Here is a 17,303-nt window from a genome sequence, read left to right as displayed (position 1 = left end):
GAATCTCTTGCTATTCTCAAATTGCCGAGTCCCTCTCATGGCTTCACAATGGTAATCGAGCCCCTATTTCATATTTTGGCTTCCCATAAGGTTTCGAAATACCACTATAAGCAATCTCCGTACTGTCCCTACCACAATCAGGCAAAAATTGGGTTGGAGGGGAGAGAGCGTAGCTTGGATGCATGACCGTCCACCCTTTTGCGCACTTGATTCATTTACATCCGGCTTCAAAAAGCACTTAGTGCGCAGGCAAACAACATACATTGTGCTATGCAATCAGCCGACTCTTCAGCAGATAGAAAACGCAGAGCACTTTTAATAGTAAATCTTCCATGAATAAAGTCGTCACTGTAGAACGCGCCCTTGTGTGGCTTGTCCGCTGCAACAACTTGGGTCATTAGGCACAATATTAACCCTTTTAGTATTCAGATAGCATTAATCGACAGCCCATAGGATATCAGAACAGCCGAACCAGGCACTTGTCGCGTACTCACCCTAAATCCAGATGCAGATTGGATTGTCTAGCTACATTCGTTCAGATGTGGCTGTGCCTGCTACACACCTTGTAACCCGGCCCACCGACAACTGCCATCACAGGATACAGGTGGCCTGTAAGGATTAGACTCAATAGGGTGTCATCAGCGCACAAACATCTCTCACAAAGCAAAGAATTGGTCAGCACATTTTCTACTGGGAATAGGGCCAGAGTCCAATTATCAAAGCTGCAGTGGTGTAGTGGAGATGCTGCGCTGCAGAGCACCCCGTTTTATGATACATTCAGCTGCTTTATCTGGTCCCTAAGTGCTGAGTCCGTGGACAAACTTGCTGAAGCGAGCCACAACACGCTGTGCTGCCAAGTTGAGGTGAATGGCACAAACCACGACGGGTATGGAGTTGTTTGTTTGCATACAAAGCCCCGAAGACACTACCATATATCGTATTACATTAAGGACAGGTGCAGAAGTTGTTTCCACACGTGGAACGGGATCTGTCTAGGAGAGCGTTTGTCCTGCATGGCATGGCCCATCGATCCTGAGTAGCAGCTGCACATACGGAGGACAGCCCACTCGACTGTAGGGTTCAGCAATATCGACAAGCTTTCTCAATAATATTTCATTAAAAAGCTTATATCTGTCACAAATACAAGCAAATATTAAAGGATGACCGAGCCTGTCTAAGTGTGAGACCATACCGCCCTACATTCTCTGCTTAGCGGCCAGTAAAACATTGGGCCATTGGCTTGCACAGCAAAAGTATACACACCTAGGTAGCATCCGAACTCCCAAAGGACCTCAGCGTATTATTTTCGGCTAGTGTTCCTGTTAGTTTTCTTTGGCTGCCCCCTACATTTTTTCATTTGTTTTTTGCCGTCGTCGCAGTTGTGGTCCATTGCGGCCTCCCACGGCTGGGGCTTCGGCTTTTGTGCTCCTGACCGCCGTGCACAAAATCTACTCTTGAAACAGGAAGCTGTCTTTCCCTTTCTATATGCACTCAGGAGATCTTGACTTAGGAGAAGTGGACTGAGTGGGAGATTTACGCCCTCCGACTCGCCTGCTGGTAAGCCATTGCGGGGAAACACAGAAAACATCTTGGTTTTGCCGTTTTTGTCCTCAAGCAACCTTAGACACTGAAATTAGAGCGGTTTCAGGGCTCCGCATGTTTCCATGAGTATTTGGTTGTAGAGTGAGGCGCTCATGGCGACGGCCAGGCTCTGGGCATCCAACGGACACGCATTGGAGCTTGTGCTGTTTGGGCTTGGCCCTTTAATCACAGCTCAGCCAAAGTTTCTATTGCTGCAGGATAATGCGTAGCGGAACTAGAGGTGCCTTTGATAGCTTTAAGGCCCCATTTGTCCACGGCCTACAACGGGGGACCACTGTCATCCGGTGCACGCGTAAGCAGTACATTCACGCCCTAACCCTACATTTCTAAGTGGTGCACGCGCAAGCAGTACGTCAGCTCAGGCTTATACTTGAGGGAGTAGAACAGTTTGCGCCGGTAGAGCTCACTACAGTGCGCCCTTCATTGGCATGTTTTAAGGTGTGCAAGGGGTGAATTACAGTGCCTGCAATTTTCCCTCAGCACCACCACCCCTCGAGGAAATCAATGCCAGAAATGAACTGTGTAAGTGACATTTTGGCTATCGTCCTACTATTTTATGTCTCTTTGTCTCACACTGCCCGCTTTTCGTGTGTCTGCCCCGCCTTCGATTGCTTCCAATGCCTGTCTCCATCCCTTCTGCATCCAGTGTAAAACTATCCAAAAAAGTTCATCGTCGCTGCTCTAAGAAATAAATGTTAACGCATTTTTAGCCCGTATTTGAATAATACTGTGTAAATCCGAGTGCATGCTTGGGTTTAAAAAACCGACGAACAGGGCGGCTAGGCAGAGTCCATGGAAGCCTAGCACTGAATAGACCCCGTTCAAACCATGAAGGATACGAGGATACTGGCTCTTTCTGTGTATCTTCTCCAATTAAACAACTGCAGACGCTCAGTACTATGGCGAAGTGGAGTGGCGTCGACACCACATGGCTCGGGGGCCAGGTGCCGCCTTACCGGGTGTCGCGCAACAGCAGATGCAGGCGTCCACAGTCAGACGGACAGCACCCGGTGCCAAGGAGCCTCAGGCACTTGCACTAACGGCAGTGACCATTGATTCAAAGCCTGAAGCATCTAACGAGGTCGAGATACCAGAACGGATGGGCTGGGACAGCTTGAAGCAGGTAAGGCGGTAGCTGTTGCTGATGCTGTTTACCTCGGGATATGGCTTCACTTGTCTTGGTCAAAGCGAATGCTCGTTTAATTTGTCGGGCTTTTTTTATCTCTTTGATTGTGACTCTGTGGTATGTGGCTGCCATTCCCGTGGGGACCCAGGAGCCGTGCAACTGCTTGCCCCCCGAAGAAGATGCTGGAAAGGAGATCTACTGTACTTCAGAGCAGGTTCAGGAGCCCAATAGACATGCCTCGTCTTCCTCGTCTGCACAGGATGTCGTCGACTCGCCAAGAATCCAGGAGTACTGGGCGAGGGCCGACCAAAATTTGAATCACGACAGTGCTGGAGACACCGCTAGTACGGACTGCTTTCGAGGGGCCCTTCGCCAGACCAGCGCTGGTGTAGCGCATGGTTTGTATCTAGATAGTAGTGATGGAAACCTTATCCATGATTCCTTTAACGTCGCTGTCTACCTTGTGTGTAGAATCCACCTGCATGCCCGTAATACCACACAGCACTGCTTCCGCGAGACAAATTCTCAAGAGCCGTGCCTCTGGCTTTTTCTTGCTTGATAGTCCTTCAAAGACCTGTATGATGCCTGAATTCGTTATATCACCGCGTCACGAGCCTCTGGAAGATGTCTTGACCATAGGCCTTCAGTAAAATTACAGTGTTTTCATGGCATTGATTGGAGGAATTGGAAATGTCCGTGATCTTACGTTGTTTGCAGAAAACTGCTCTCAAGTAGACATGACGATTGTTCGGGGGTACATCGACATCGCCCATGCGTTGCTCCGCCACTTTGAGGAGGCGCTTGAGACGAAGCAGCGGCTCACAGAGGGCAGCCTGCAGTGTGCAGAGACTGTGTGTAGGGCCTTGCAGGCCCTTAAGGACACAAACCCGCGCTTAGAGCCTTTGGTGGAGCGCATTATGATGGCCACTGAGCTCTTGCACAAGCGAAAAACGGCCGATGAGAAATATGCTATGCAGCACGGCCTGCCGTGTGTGGTACGGTCTCCACAATAACTAAAAGTGTCATTTGTTTTGGACTGATGCTGGGAGTCCCTTATGATTGGGTTGAGCAGCATTTGGCAGAATCGCAAAGTAGGTGCTGCTGGCTGTGGATATCATGCGGCTGCAGGACTACCCGCAGCAGGATACCACGGACTTGGCCTGTCCGCCATGGGCAGCCACTGCCCCTCTCTACGTGTGTATTCAAAATAGTGCAAACAGGAGACATGAGCATCATTGGTCTCCAAGGAGTATAAACCGTCTAGATCAGGCAGGATGGGAGCTGCGTGAGGTTCCGTGTAGCCAAGACCATTCCGCGGTTCATAGTCCCCTCCGTACAAGGACGCAGCCGAAGCACTCTGCCGGGCCTCCTCCTCTTAAAGCTGCGCCTCCTAACGAAATGCTTCCGCTGGCAGTAACGGAACTGCAGGGAACTACAGTAGAGCCGCGCTATATCTCGAGATCTTCTATGGAAACAAGCGATGTAGGGAGCACTGATGGTGAAATGAACGCTGCAATGGCTGTGAACCGTCACAAAGCCTCCGCGAACTGGTGTGCAATGGACGGAGCCGTACAGGAAGTTCCACGGGAAGGCGCAGGCATTGTCGGACTGCAGCCCTCTGCAGGCACTTCAGCGTCACCTACCGCTCAGCAGATCTTTCATCCCCAACCCCCAAGAACAGGTTGCCAAGTGGCACCCCTGAGAGTACTCGATTGTACAAGAGGTACATGCGAAACCGCGGTTCTTCTGCCAGCACCAGAATTGGGTTTACAACCATCCCAGAGTACCATGGGTCTCCCGATCACACATCTCGTTGGTCCGCAAGCGGGTGGAGGCGGTGAGGGCACGTGCCACAGCAGCAGAACACAGAAGGCCTCTATGCCGTTCAGAGGCACCGAGCAAGACATGCAGTTTAGACCTCGTGTCCTTAGTGAGACCCGCTTGCTGACTGACACCGACTCCTCGCAGAAACTAGAGGATGCAAGCAGTAAGAAACAACTTGTATGCGCGCTGTTAGGACCTTCGTCTATATGTCCACCACGCTGAAAAGGGCGGCAATGTGTTGACTAGAAGGCGACTACACAATACACGTTAGCGTGCATCAAAACCGTGACATAGAGGGAAGAAAAAGCGAGAGAGCTGGTAGTGATGTGAGGGAACGAAAGAGCGCATCATTTGCGACAGGCGAAGTAGTAATACCATGGGGTGATTCGTGGGTGGTTAAATAAGCTTTAAATGAGGTTCTGCCGCCTCGAATTTTACGTGTCTTGTCCTCAGCAGCGTCAATTGCGGAGGCCCTTTCGTTTATTAAGTACTGTACCGACTTTATCCTGAGCAGAGAAGGCCTAGAATATGTTGAAAAGAAAGTGTTTCGATACAGCAAGGCCAAGGAGGCCGGTAGAGTTGCTGCGAGGCCCACCATTCCAGAGGGCATGACTTCCGCTCAGGGCAAGTACATCCTCCTTCACCACGCCATCGAAATGGTTGAGGACGAGTATGGGGATAGTCCTGCAGCTGAAGACCCGCATTTGTACCTTCCTGATTTGAGGCGCATGGCAGACATCGTAGTAGGCACCGTTTCAAGCGAGCAGTCAAATGAAAGAAACCAGGATCTGACTAAAGGTAACGCAACACTTGCTTTATAGTGTCGCGCTTCTAATCAGGAAGAGTTCATGACGCCTTTTTAAGAGTTCTTAAAAGTGCTTTATCTCGCTCTCCACCATGTAAAATCCACAGGCTGCCGCTGCGCGAATCTTCGCGTTGAGTGCGATTCCTGTATACGATCTCTGTGAAACTGTTTGCAGGGAAAGACTCACAGAGATCTCATAGTGGGCACTCGCTGCCTGAACGGTTCCCAGAGCAACGCATGGAGCGCCACTTACCGCTCTCCATATTTAACCTTCCCGCTACAGGGCACAGACTGGAGGGGAGAGAGGGACGCGCGTCTGGCCAAGGGTATTTGACGGTACAACAACCTGAGGCGTCTCCCATCGATTCAGGCGTAGAATCTTGGCAACCTGTCACTCTACCGCAGACCCACTTGGCAGAATCTGCCACCGGAAGCGCCCCTACTGCCCAGAGATCCAGTGACATCAGATTACTGAAGCCACTTTCTAGTGCCTCGAGAACTTTGCTCAGTTCCCAACCCTTCCTCGGAAAGGAAAACATGGAACGGAGCTCGATGATGGGTTACAGTCAGTCCTCTAGACTTCCTAGAGGGCGCACTTCGTCCATCCCTTCTCCACTCCAGGGACTCTCGGATCTTTCTTCGGTGTCAGACACACAGGATGATGAGGCGCCCCACAGCACCTCGCCTAGTCCTTTGCCCCCTCCAAGTTCGATTTCTTCAAGGGCACCATCGCCGTCTGATGCTCTTCCCCAGCCCAGTGCACTCTCTGGTCTACTGCATAAAAGAAAGGACGATTTCTTGGGTAGTGCTGATAGCTTGTTGGCTGGCGAAGCGGGCTCCGCATCATCCGCAGTCCTTAGAAAGCCTGCAGGTTATGGAAGTGGCGTAGCAAAGGCCGCTGGTATAAAGGGGTCAAGGGCGGAAGTCGGTGCGTCATTGAATCTCCTCGACCCCGCTGCTATGGAACAAGATGCTCTAAAGCTGAGTATTCGTAGCGTCGTCCGAGACTCCACTAGCGGTGCAGTAGCCTCCAGGGTATTCAGGCCCCCGGAGAATAACACGGGGCAGGCACATCTGGATTTGCCAACAGCACAAGGCCTACGAAGTATCATTGCTTCCCGTACGGTATCTCCTGAGCTACCTAAAGAACCTCCTGGAAAGGTGATGGGGTCTGTACGATTGAGCGACCCAGATTAGAGTCACAGTGTGCAGCGTCACCCCCAATTCCAACCTGGTCAATTTTGGCTTTTGCAGTGTTGTTTGCGCGCCGAAACCGCGGCAGTATCATTCGGCAGTCGGACACGGGGAAGAATAGAGCAACGAAGAACTAAATGTAATGCACCTGGAAACCTAGGGATCTCAGCAACATTGTGCAGGTAAAGGTAACCATAGGTCAAAGGACAGACATTGAACTGCTGGTGGTGGCTTAGGATTTTATCTCAACTACTTGCTTCTCACGTATCCCTCAGTGCATCAGCAGCCAATAAAAGGCATCAGATCAGAGACCTCTCTGGGCTGTTGAACCACAGGCTTTTCCCAAAGCGTAGCATTAGTTGCCCGTTTCCGATAGGGCGGCACCATGCAGGCCGTGGGCGCAAATGGTCGGGCGTGGGAAAGCCCGATTCCATCGGGTTCGCGCAGATTTGTGTAGTACTTGTTAAAAAAACGAAAGTACATCAGCAGTACGTCCACTTGCTTTTGGGGACCGGGGGTTGTAGCATAGCTTTTCCTCAACGCTGGAAGTTACATGCAGGAAAAGTACAAGGGATGCCTTCTGCAGCCACCGATATGCTCCCTCTGGCTAAAGTAGTAAAGATAAACTGTAGACACTTTCTGCTTTTTTCTGCTACGCCACCTGTGGTAGCTCTTCCCATTACAGCAAAAAGAAGTGGATGGATTGCAGATCCCAGCTCGTTCCTCCCCCGTGAAGCAGGCTGTATACTTGTACGACCACTTTAGCTTGCCTTTTAAGCATTAATCGTGATGCATACGAACTGTGGGTTACGCTGTGCCAGGTTCCTCATTGTGCTTCATGCAACAGTCGGAGACTCCAAGCAGGGTAAAAAACGTATTCAATCAGATTTTCTTTTCACCTTCCGAAAAAAACTGTACTGCTTTTTCCTGGGCCCCGTGGTCATCCACTCAAGGGCACACAGTCCTGGCTTAAGAAGCAAGAAAAAGCTCGGCTAGCTTAATTCGAAGTCAGCTTGCAGTCCCACATGCGCAATGCGTAGTCCACTCAACAGGCATGGAGACTACGCTGATACTGATATGAAACACCTAGCATGCCCAAAGAAGCACAATAGGTTACTACAACCATGCCAGCCACCTCGTGAGTGCTGATCTTAGACGCGATCTCACCAAAGTGGACAGTGAAAGTGTAACTTACCCAGCTGTGACGCGGTTCGGGGTCCTCATGGAGTTGCAGAAATTGAAGACTCTCACTGATGGCTGGTGAATACACGTTCATTCATCACCACAGGATCGTTGCTTGATTAAACTTGTTTGGTTATGCGTATTTCTTGCCCTCACCCAAGCAGAAGTACTCCACTATACCTAGAGTCAAGTTCAAGGGAAAAAGATGGAGAGCAACTAGGGCCAGAAAATCTCAAAAACCCCAAGTACGTTGCGTACAGAGATGTATTAAAAGGCTACGTAGAGTGTTCTTCCTTACATTGAAACAGGATGCGCCGTTTCGGGGGTACTTGTGACACAGACCCACCATGAAATACGCTTTGCAGTAGACATACATTGCACCTTTTACACGTTTTCCATCGTCGTGGGGAGTCGTTGAAGTAAAACGCTTCCCCTGAGTTGATAGAAGGTCATTTCTCTCCCAGGTTGGCTGCACCGTGAGCGCGCGCCTTGGAGGGGTCCTCTTACATGCAAGTAGGTGTGCAAGTTTCTTGGGACATGTTCTTTTCCTCGTAAAAAAATCTTCATCAAGGTATGCTGTGCAAGCGTCTCTTGTAATGCTCTTTCTCTGCTCTTTGTGTTGCGTTCGATGTGCTGAAGGCGGAGACCCGCGCCCTATGTGGAATCGCATCAGCACTGTGTTAAGAACTTCTTTCTTGTTCCCCTTTCCCTTACATCGTCGAGTTCCTCCTCGCTTTGCGTAGAGAGGCTTCTGGTCATCCTGTGTTCCATGTGGCACAATTCTGACTCGGATCCTCGCGGGGTGTGCCTCTGCCCCTGTTTCCATCCACAACAGGTCTCCAGCAGTAGTGTAGATTCAGGCTTTGCGCACTTCGCATCCAGACTGGCTACTAATGCCCTGGATTAGGGCGCGTTTCAGCCCTTCTGCACGCTTTGCTTCCAGTAATGCCCCACTAACGGCCCTTTCCGATGGAAGAGCCACTTCCCATGACGAAGCCGCGCGGCGATTCAGCTCCACATTCTGATCCTCAATACGCTGTGCCGCAGCCGTTCAAAGGGCAATCGCTGGCCCCTCACTCCAGCCTCAAGCCATCACAGCTGTCAGAGCCTACCCACAATATGCCAACACTCAGCGGCGGCAATGCTGGCCGTTCTGAACGCCCTCGTAGGTCTTGCGGATCCCGGCCTTTTACTGAGAGGGGCACTTCAAGGAGTGCCTTGGCGCTTGCGCCAGGTGAGGGCAAGCTTCAGGGGCATCAGACCCCTGAAGGGCTTCCCGTCGGCTGTACGGATGCACGAGAACATCTGGAGCAGCGCGAATCGGCAAAGACGGCCGAAGAACACCAGGTGCTTACTGGCCATCCCGGACTCCCACAGCTGCCCAAGGAAGTGCATATTGTGCAGCGACGTCAGCAGCAGGATCAGCAGGTAGCTGCTCGCCAGCACCCTAGAGGGCAGGCGCCGAGACGCTTGGCGGGGGGGACTAGAAGGCCGCCTTTTCTGGAAAAACAGCATCGATGGCAGCCGGTACCGTCACAGAACGTAAAAGAGTCTGTGCCTCAGCCTTCGGAGCAGCCAAGCGATCAATGCATGCAGCAGCCACAGAAAACGCAGCTACGGCAACAGCACCGGCAGAAGCAGGGAGGCGGGCGGCAGCAGCAACACCACGGGGCTCAGCAAGAAGGAATACAGCAGACGTACACACATCAGCGAAGATATGTGCACACACGTGGCCATTGCGGCCAGCAGCAACAGGACGAGCGTCAAGACAGTCGGAAGGAGTCGGAGCAGCGGCAGCAGCAAAAGCCACGACGACACCAGCAGCATGGGGCAGAAGGACTGCAACAGCAGCTCCAAACAGCACCGAAGCAGCAAATGCCACACAGGTCGCGGAATGAATACCAAACACCAAAGTCCTCTCGACGAGCATGCGAGCGCCCTCAGCTCTCTAGAGACCTCCCCTCTGTCGTGGTGGAGCTGCAGCGCCTGCGCCGGCAATTTTCAACCTCTTTTTCTCTCCTCTCCTGCCACCCACTGCTTCTGCCACAGCTGCAGCAGAAGCCGCCCCCACAGAGTGAAAAGCCGTCTTCGTTGCTCTCTCGGACTGCGGTTCAGAAAGAGGTCGAAGACTCACGACGTCTCACAGCAGCCGCCGATGCTACGATGTATGAGCGCAACCGCGAAGAGGCTTTGAATAGCAGTGTCACAGCCCAGGAGGCTTCCAGTGCCGCAGCAGCGCCAGAAAATGGCGAGAGCTCTGGCTATGTGAACGCTCCAGCTTGCTCTACGGGAGTGACAACTGAATGCGACAGCTTGTGCAGGTTTCAGGTGCTCCTGGTTCCAACGGATCCAGAGTTCGACTTCACAGCGCTGCCACGGGGTCTGCAGCTGGAGATAACAGTACAACTGGATTATCCGGGGGTTAAGGATGTGTTCAGCGCGCCACTCATCAATGGGCAGCCTTCTGTAGGCCAGGGAGGCAGGGACGGGTTTGCGGCCCCTGAAATGCATCTACAGGGCGGAAGTGCGGTGGATTCGTCTGTAGAAACCACAGAGCAAGGAAGACAAGCTGGATCTGATGACGCTTTTGTTCCAAGAGAGCAGGAGCGCGTGATATTCACAGGATCACCCACAGCAGCGCTGCCGCAAGGGATGCAGTCTGCGATATCTACCTCTCCTGTCTCGTCTGGTGCGTCCTCGGATGCCCACGGTGTCAAGGGCCCCACAACTTCTGAGACTTTGGGGAAAGCTCGTCGTGTCGCGGCTTGGGTGCGGGTCTGCAACGAAGACATCAATGATTGTCGACGGCAGGCCGTTGAATCGGTTTTTTCAAAAGTGATAAAGAGGCAGCTGGATATGCTGGTAGTGACGGACCTTGTGCGCACGGCGATTAAAGCGGTGGATCGAAACATTAGGGAGATATTTCAAATGGATTCGGCGTTACTCGCCGCAGCTCTGGGGAAGGCAGATGTGGCCTGGACCCAACAGGAGCAAAAGAAGTAAGACAAAATATAAAAGATGGTTTTCTTCGTCTTCAGGAATGTGTGGTAGTAAAGGCCGTCCCGCGATGCTTCTTCCATTTTTGTTATCAGATAGATCACGAACGGGTTTATTACTCAACTGTGCAACCCCCTCGAGTCTCCGCGGCGTTTGCCATGCATCCCCACCGGCAATCGCGCACACCAACCCGGACCCAGTGCCTGCGCACCTGGTAGACCATGACACGCTCGCCTGATTTGTGTAGTGCAACTTCATCAAGCTTTGGATTCCGGCCGCTGGCGTTTGCTGGTGGAGGGGGGACGGGGCAGCTGGCCCTTCTGATGTTCCACGCCTGCGGGTGGGGCGGTGTGTGCGCTGCGTGTAGGCTAGAGGAGGCTGTGGTGCTGTACCGGCGTGTGGTGGATCCGATTTTGCGCTGGCGGAATATCAGCAGTCATGTGGGTACGCGCAGTGCGAAGCAGTGCGCCCTCAGATTTCAGCACTGCAGAGAAAATGTCTTGAGCCAACGCCAGCAGGTGAGCGCGGCTCCCCTCTGTGCTTCGTAATAGGTTTCATTGCGCACTTGTCTCAGCGCGAGGCTTAGAGGGCCCGGCTGCTTCGAAGCTGGTGCGGATTCCCCTGATCAAGTGAAGGCTGATAGGGGTAGAGAGGGCAGGGGCCCCCGGCAGAGGACAACAATGCGCCGGTCCCGTAAGGCGTGAGCGGAGCCTAGGGATACTCTAGGATTGGGTCTGTGCTGCTGCAGGCAGTAGATGATGATGAAGGCAGTTTGAAGCGAGAGAATGAGGATACGCAGCCTTCCTGTGAAGTGCGCCAACCGGATGATCGGGCGCAGGACGAAGACAAGAACGTCCACCTGGGGAAAGCGGGGGCTACAGCTGTAACGCTGCGTGGGTGCGATGTTTCGTTGCTAGAACCAGTAGCAGAAGGTGCCACGTCTCTGCACCTCAGCGCCCTACGGCTTCAAGTGGCATGCAGCCGCTGCAAGAGCGAATTTGACATGCGGGTTGTACTTCCCAAGAATGGGGCCACTCTGGAGCCTGCAGGTACGTGCTACTATGCCGAGTGTCTTCCTGTGGCATTGCACCGGTGGCTTTGTACATGAAGGCTGCAAAGATGATTCTGCGCTGCAGTCTTGGGGGCACCTGAAGTGCCGACTTTGTAATTGGGGCGGGCAGGGGGATGGGGAAGGGATGTGCTCTCTGGCGCTTGCCCCTCCGCACAGAATAGAGCATGTATGCAGCGCCGTCTGACGTACACTTGTGCAAACTGAGGTTTCCTTTAAACCCAAAGAAGGCCTTGCTGCTAGGCGATCGTGCATGCGCCAGTGCGCCCTGGTGGTGGCAGTTGGCTGTTGTCGTTGCAGGTTGTTCGGCGGACTGCGGGAAGTGTCGGCTGCGGATAACTGTTAAAGCTCAACCGGTGATTGGCGTGACCAGCGCTGCGCTAATGCGCGTCGCCGTCGTAGAACCAATTGAGTGCTTACTCAAGGACCTGCTGCCCTGCGATTTCGTGCTGGCGTGCGACTGCTGCGGTGCGAACATGAAGGCTCGGGAAGTGCTTAGCGGTAAAGCCCATCACCTTGCGAACCGTATAGTAACTGGGTACGGTTCTACACATATTGCACGAGCACGAGCAGCGCTACCTCCGGTTCCTGCGCTTAGTATTGAACTACACGTAGGCGGAGTCCACACGGAAATTTACAGGTCCCAGCGCTCCCTCCACATGGGGAAACTGTTGTAAAAGATTTTCTTTGTATCAAGTATTTTTGCACCTGCTGTCGTGCGCGTCCACCGACGCCCATACACAGGTGCTCTAAGGACAAGCCACTGCCGTCACTGCCATTCAAAGATCACCTTTGGGTTCCAAGGCGCCGCCCTAGGCACCGCTGTGGTCACTGGTTCAAGCGCAGGCAGATGCGGGTGCGCAGCGAGCATGCAACATATCATCCGATGGTAGTTGCACGTCCTCGTTGCACGGAGCGATTCGTATATACAGCGAGCAGCTGAACACGTGTCTGAACAGAGCAGCTCTGTCGTGCGGCTAGCTTTTACCCTTGTGTGGCTCAGCAGTTTAATCCTGCAATCTCCTCCCAAGCTGCACGCGTGAGTGATGCGAGGCTGCTGCGTATGGGTTCAGCCAAAGTGTATACTCTCCGAGTACTCAAAGGGGAAACCGAAAACAAGACTTACGGATCGTTGTGGGATCCCCGCTTGCAGACTTTGGCACGTGCAGACACTACAAAAAGTCGTATCGGTGGCTGCGCTTCCCATGCTGCGGCAAGGTGCATCCGTCACGGCAATGCCGCAGACAGCTGCCTTAGCATCTTCCTCAGTTATGTCTGTACCTCTCCCCGTCAACTTCTGACGCTGTCTGGTGTTGGGATCGAAGTGCGAGTGATATGGTATGGCAACAGCGTGAGCAGCAAAGAGTGTGCGTGTTGAAACAGCTGCATCGCATGCGCTTCTGGTCCTCAGGCGTACCCGTGCGATATCTGCCATGACAGCCGTGAAGACCATGAACACGAATGGGCGACGCGAATGATATGCGGTTTCTGTTCGTTAGAGCAGCCCTTCGCCAATGGAAAACCTTGCGCCTGCGGGAAGGCGCTTACCAGGGACGGAGGCTCAGCACATTGGGAGGCAAGGCAGCAGATTGCCTCATCTCTAATCCAAGCGCGAAGCTTGCTTTGCCCTTATGAATAAGTAGACCGTTTTGTAGGTGTTTTAGGCATAGCAGTTGCTTTCTATGCGCTGTGTGTGCTGTGGTTCAAGGGGGGCAAAGGATGCAGAGACCCCATCAGGATGAGCCGAAAGGATCCGCGGAAATACAAACTTCAGAGCAAGCAGCAGCGAAAAGCCTAGAGCCCACTGCTAACTGGGCGTGCACTTGGGTTATACAGAATAGCAGGTTTATTATGAGGGTGCAACCAGGGTGCTGCTCACTACAATTTGGCTCCTAAGCAGGCTTCGCTCTAGCGTATGAGCCATTTCCACACTATGTGCCATCTTTCGTTTGACCAAGTATATGGGCCTTTCCCTATGCGGCGCATCCAACTGCTTGGTTGGACGAACAGCGAAATAATTGTACTCAATCAGTGCGCTGCAGTTTAGTTTGTGCTGCATAAACAGAGTGTAGCCCTTAGTACGGACTCTTCAAGCAGACTCTTGGTCTAAAGTTGAATGGAGCGTCCAGCTTTCTACAACCAGCTGAAAGGCAGTTTTTCTGTAACAATGCCGTCACTCATGGAGTATGACCCACTTTTCCTAGCTGAATGCAAGTATTCGGTGCAATACGAACCACACACGTTTTCTGCTCTATGCATGCCAACGAACAGTATTTGTGCTGCATGGGACGCTTTCCCTCAGATGCAAGATAGCGTTTTGGGTTTTGCCACACCCAGTGCCAGTGATTTACCCTCAAGCAACGCAACTGCCTGATGACCCATCATTGTTGCAACGTTTCATGCTGCCTACACACCCATGGCATGCTACCTTTTACTGGCACATTCATCTTTTGCGTGCACCTCTCAATTTTTAAATATGGGACCGCCATATGCAGTGTTCTTTCATAGGCTGGGGTGTACCAGCATAGCTACATGTATATATAGACAGACTGCCTTGCAGTTGCACTACGACATATACAATCCTGTGTTGTCACACCTAAATATTAGCAACGCTTTCAAAATACTGGCACCTCCACCCTGGGTGACTCAACTTACATGCGTGCAGATCCAGGGATCTGTTCTGACACACACCAAGTGCTACGCTGGCTTTATGGTGATGACGCTCATCAGCACATGACATTTGTCTTCACAAAGATGTGACATACTATTTGGCTCCTCTAGAACTCCTTACAAGTGGGGCTCAGGGCATGCAACAACTCCGGAAAGCAACAAATCACGAGTGTCCGAGAAAGGGGAGTTTTCTTCTGTACAGAAACGCGTGTTGTGCACGAAAAACGTGCTTTTAATCTGAAAAGCTGCACCATTATTCTATCCTTGCGTGCAGCCGCATGATGGTACGGCTTGGAGCTAAGATTAGCATCAACTAGCGTTTGCATACCCAGTTAGTGCATCAAGCGGCGCAACCAGCTGCAGCCGATGGGATAATTACAACCACAGCAATCAAGCGATGGAGCTCCACATTCTGACTCACAGAACACTTCCACGATCTAGAGAATCCATATCCAGCGAGAAAAGTGGCCGTATTTCAGCGCGTCAAGCTCTTCCGCTCCACGTTTTGGGCTCCGCCTGTTGCACCGACAAATTTTCTTGCGCTTCGTGGCATTTACCAATTCTACTGGGCTGCCGCCTTAATTATGTATTAGTATAGTCCCACCAAATGAATGTCGCAGAGAATTACAAATATCTAACGAGAGTGCCTAGCTTGTGCTTGCCAAAGCAGCTTGTCAAAAATCTCTGCCACTGTATTCCCAAGATAAGCAGCTCGTTGGCACACAAATATTGCATGTCACTTATAATGAAAAGTGCGGCGTAAACTATCCTGCCTTTAGTGGAGTTTATGCCTGTTAAGTTGCCGCAGAACACCTAAGGAAAATGATCAACAGCAGAATCCTTCGGATAATAGAAATAAGTGTGGCAGGATCGATTGCGTCAATGCTTTGATATTGACTGCACCCTACGCGATTACAAGCTTCCGATGTCTCGAACGCTACAAAAACGTTCGAAGTTCTCCTCTACGAGAGGCGAACCAACATTCATCGATTTGCTGGAGCAGCATCGTGACAGATCCCAGAAAACAGTGAGACCCTCCTTGATTTCATACCACTACAAAAGTATAATACGGTTAGTTGGCCTGTGTATGCGAGAATCAAGAATGAGATGTAGCAGCTTGTGGTGGTAGTAAGTCCTAAAACAGTGGAGCGTAGCTACGGCCAGCATGTTAGTAGTTAGCATTTGCAAATTCTTGTTAAAATTGCTAAATCAGTATGTGATTCACGGTAATAGGCGGTAATGTTTATTTTTTGAAATGCATGATGGTGAATAGTAAGCGTGACACTAGTATGTGCGGCTTCAGAATTGCCCACGTTATTCACAGTTAACAGGAACCAGTTCCTTTTGCCAAGAGACTAACGTGCGCAATTCCGAAACCCGGAACTCCACACAAACTGTCTTTAAATTAAGGCTTGGTTTTTTCTGATGAAGCTTGATACAGAAACAGTTATTTCGAGTTGTGCTTTCGCCGCGCCACACACCCCCGGCAATACCTGCCCTATCTAGCGGAGTGCCCTCCCACTGAAGGATTCAAATATGGAGATAATAAGAATGCAAAAAACGTTATATTCCATAGATATGGAGATTAATGCACACTGAAGTAAAATCGTAATTCGTAGTACGCCAAATATGAAGTCGCTCCTTGTTATAGCAGCCGCCCTGGTCACTTGTGGGCCGGCACTCTGCAGCGCTAAAAGCATCATGGACTACTTACGCACAGACGACCGCCTGTACGAAGCTCGCTTAATTGCAGAAGATGCTGGTATAATCAACGACATTGACCCCAGCCGTTTCGGAACCCAACTAACACTTATCCTGCCGTCCAATGAGGCATTCGACCAGCTGAACGTTGATCATCCCAAATGGCGCCAAGCGCTCGTGAGCAACAAGAACAACGTAGAAACGGTAAGCCATATAGCAACTATGAGTATATGCAACACATCAGTCACTCCGTTTTGTCGGTAACTTTGCAGCCCTCTAATTTCAAAACCTACAAGGCCCTGATTGATCATGCGACTGCGAATGAGAGCTGGTGCGTAATGGAAGCGGCACAATGCGTTCAGCTCATACTGTTTGCCGCGAGCGACATGCTGGTCACACCATCCTCGATACGAAGTGGCAAGTGGGCGGCTGAAGGCTCCATCGTTTCGCTCCTATCCGAAACTGCGAACATCGCTACCGACGGCTATGTGAGAATCTCACAGCTCGGACCGAAATCTCAGTGTTCCCAAAGTCTGATGGTAGGATCTAGCAGCATGTAGAGCCGCATGCTCAGTAACTACTCCTGTTTTTGTCATTGTGTCCAGGTATGCGTCAGCGACTACACAAGGACTGCGAGCTGCGAAGACCCAAACAGCCTGCCCTGCTGCGCTATGATCGACATGGACAACGTTATAAAGGCCGATGACGGCTATATATACATTATTGATGCGGTCATGATGCCCCAGGAGATAGTTGATAAAATGCCATAGGCACGACAAAACCAGCAAGAGTGTAGGGCCCCCAACAGGCGCGCCGTGGACTAATGCAAGCGGCACACCTCGTGAGGCACTATACCTCGAAAAACAGCTCCCTGACGTCCTCAGAAACAAGGCGCCAGGAAATTTGCACCAACACTAACCGTACGGGTATACGATAATATGCCGTTTTTACAAGGAAAACCACCAGCATTCAAAAATAATTAGAACATCCAACTCGGGAAATTGCAAGTTGCGGAAAACTCCCGTCTGTTCGCGGAAAGTCAGCAAGCTTAGAAGAAAATGTACAATTGTGGCTTACACCCTTGTTCGACTACACAAGTGGCCACGTCATAGAACGCGAAGGCGCACTACGAA

The 17,303-nt window shown here is 51.5% G+C and overlaps 3 protein-coding genes across 3 annotated transcripts; all 3 read left to right on the top strand.

The window, feature by feature from the left end:
• Positions 1 to 1,803: 1,803 nt before the first annotated feature.
• Positions 1,804 to 6,554, top strand: LOC34623099. The gene is made up of 7 exons (XM_026336185.1): positions 1,804 to 1,894; positions 2,490 to 2,725; positions 2,877 to 3,216; positions 3,410 to 3,723; positions 3,872 to 4,715; positions 5,009 to 5,350; positions 5,533 to 6,554. The coding sequence occupies exons 1-7, from the start codon at positions 1,804 to 1,806 to the stop codon at positions 6,552 to 6,554; spliced, it is 3,189 nt and encodes a 1,062-aa protein (XP_026191970.1).
• Positions 6,555 to 8,702: 2,148 nt separating this feature from the next.
• LOC34623098 lies at positions 8,703 to 13,597 on the top strand. Its single transcript, XM_026336184.1, has 10 exons — positions 8,703 to 9,080; positions 9,221 to 9,331; positions 9,449 to 9,619; positions 9,849 to 10,732; positions 11,098 to 11,248; positions 11,479 to 11,779; positions 12,100 to 12,439; positions 12,903 to 13,017; positions 13,211 to 13,375; positions 13,508 to 13,597. Exons 1-10 carry the CDS (start codon positions 8,703 to 8,705, stop codon positions 13,595 to 13,597), a joined length of 2,706 nt encoding a protein of 901 aa, XP_026191969.1.
• A 2,501-nt stretch (positions 13,598 to 16,098) lies between these two features.
• Positions 16,099 to 16,940, top strand: LOC34623097. The gene is made up of 3 exons (XM_026336173.1): positions 16,099 to 16,374; positions 16,533 to 16,658; positions 16,776 to 16,940. The coding sequence occupies exons 1-3, from the start codon at positions 16,099 to 16,101 to the stop codon at positions 16,938 to 16,940; spliced, it is 567 nt and encodes a 188-aa protein (XP_026191958.1).
• The last annotated feature ends 363 nt before the right edge of the window (positions 16,941 to 17,303 follow it).

This window comes from Cyclospora cayetanensis, unplaced genomic scaffold (genome assembly GCF_002999335.1).
Source record: "Cyclospora cayetanensis isolate NF1_C8 unplaced genomic scaffold, CcayRef3 CcayRef3_contig_96, whole genome shotgun sequence".
In the NCBI taxonomy this organism is placed as follows: Eukaryota; Apicomplexa; class Conoidasida; order Eucoccidiorida; family Eimeriidae; genus Cyclospora; species Cyclospora cayetanensis.
This window is presented reverse-complemented; position numbering and strand designations above follow the sequence as displayed.

Bases quoted from the DNA above. Each gene is read 5' to 3' on its own strand.
- LOC34623098 (XM_026336184.1), top strand. From the start codon at position 8,703: ATGGAAGAGCCACTTCCCATGACGAAGCCGCGCGGCGATTCAGCTCCA. The intron at 11,249-11,478 runs GTGAGCGCGGCT...GTGCTGCTGCAG, and splicing joins TCTTGAGCCAACGCCAGCAG to GCAGTAGATGATGATGAAGG. The intron at 13,018-13,210 runs GTGCATCCGTCA...TCTGGTCCTCAG, and splicing joins GCTTCCCATGCTGCGGCAAG to GCGTACCCGTGCGATATCTG.
- LOC34623097 (XM_026336173.1), top strand. From the start codon at position 16,099: ATGAAGTCGCTCCTTGTTATAGCAGCCGCCCTGGTCACTTGTGGGCCG. The intron at 16,375-16,532 runs GTAAGCCATATA...CAATGCGTTCAG, and splicing joins ACAAGAACAACGTAGAAACG to CTCATACTGTTTGCCGCGAG. The intron at 16,659-16,775 runs GTGAGAATCTCA...CATTGTGTCCAG, and splicing joins ACATCGCTACCGACGGCTAT to GTATGCGTCAGCGACTACAC.
- LOC34623099 (XM_026336185.1), top strand. From the start codon at position 1,804: ATGCGTAGCGGAACTAGAGGTGCCTTTGATAGCTTTAAGGCCCCATTT. The intron at 2,726-2,876 runs GTAAGGCGGTAG...GTGGGGACCCAG, and splicing joins GCTGGGACAGCTTGAAGCAG to GAGCCGTGCAACTGCTTGCC. The intron at 4,716-5,008 runs GTAAGAAACAAC...TGTCCTCAGCAG, and splicing joins GAAACTAGAGGATGCAAGCA to CGTCAATTGCGGAGGCCCTT.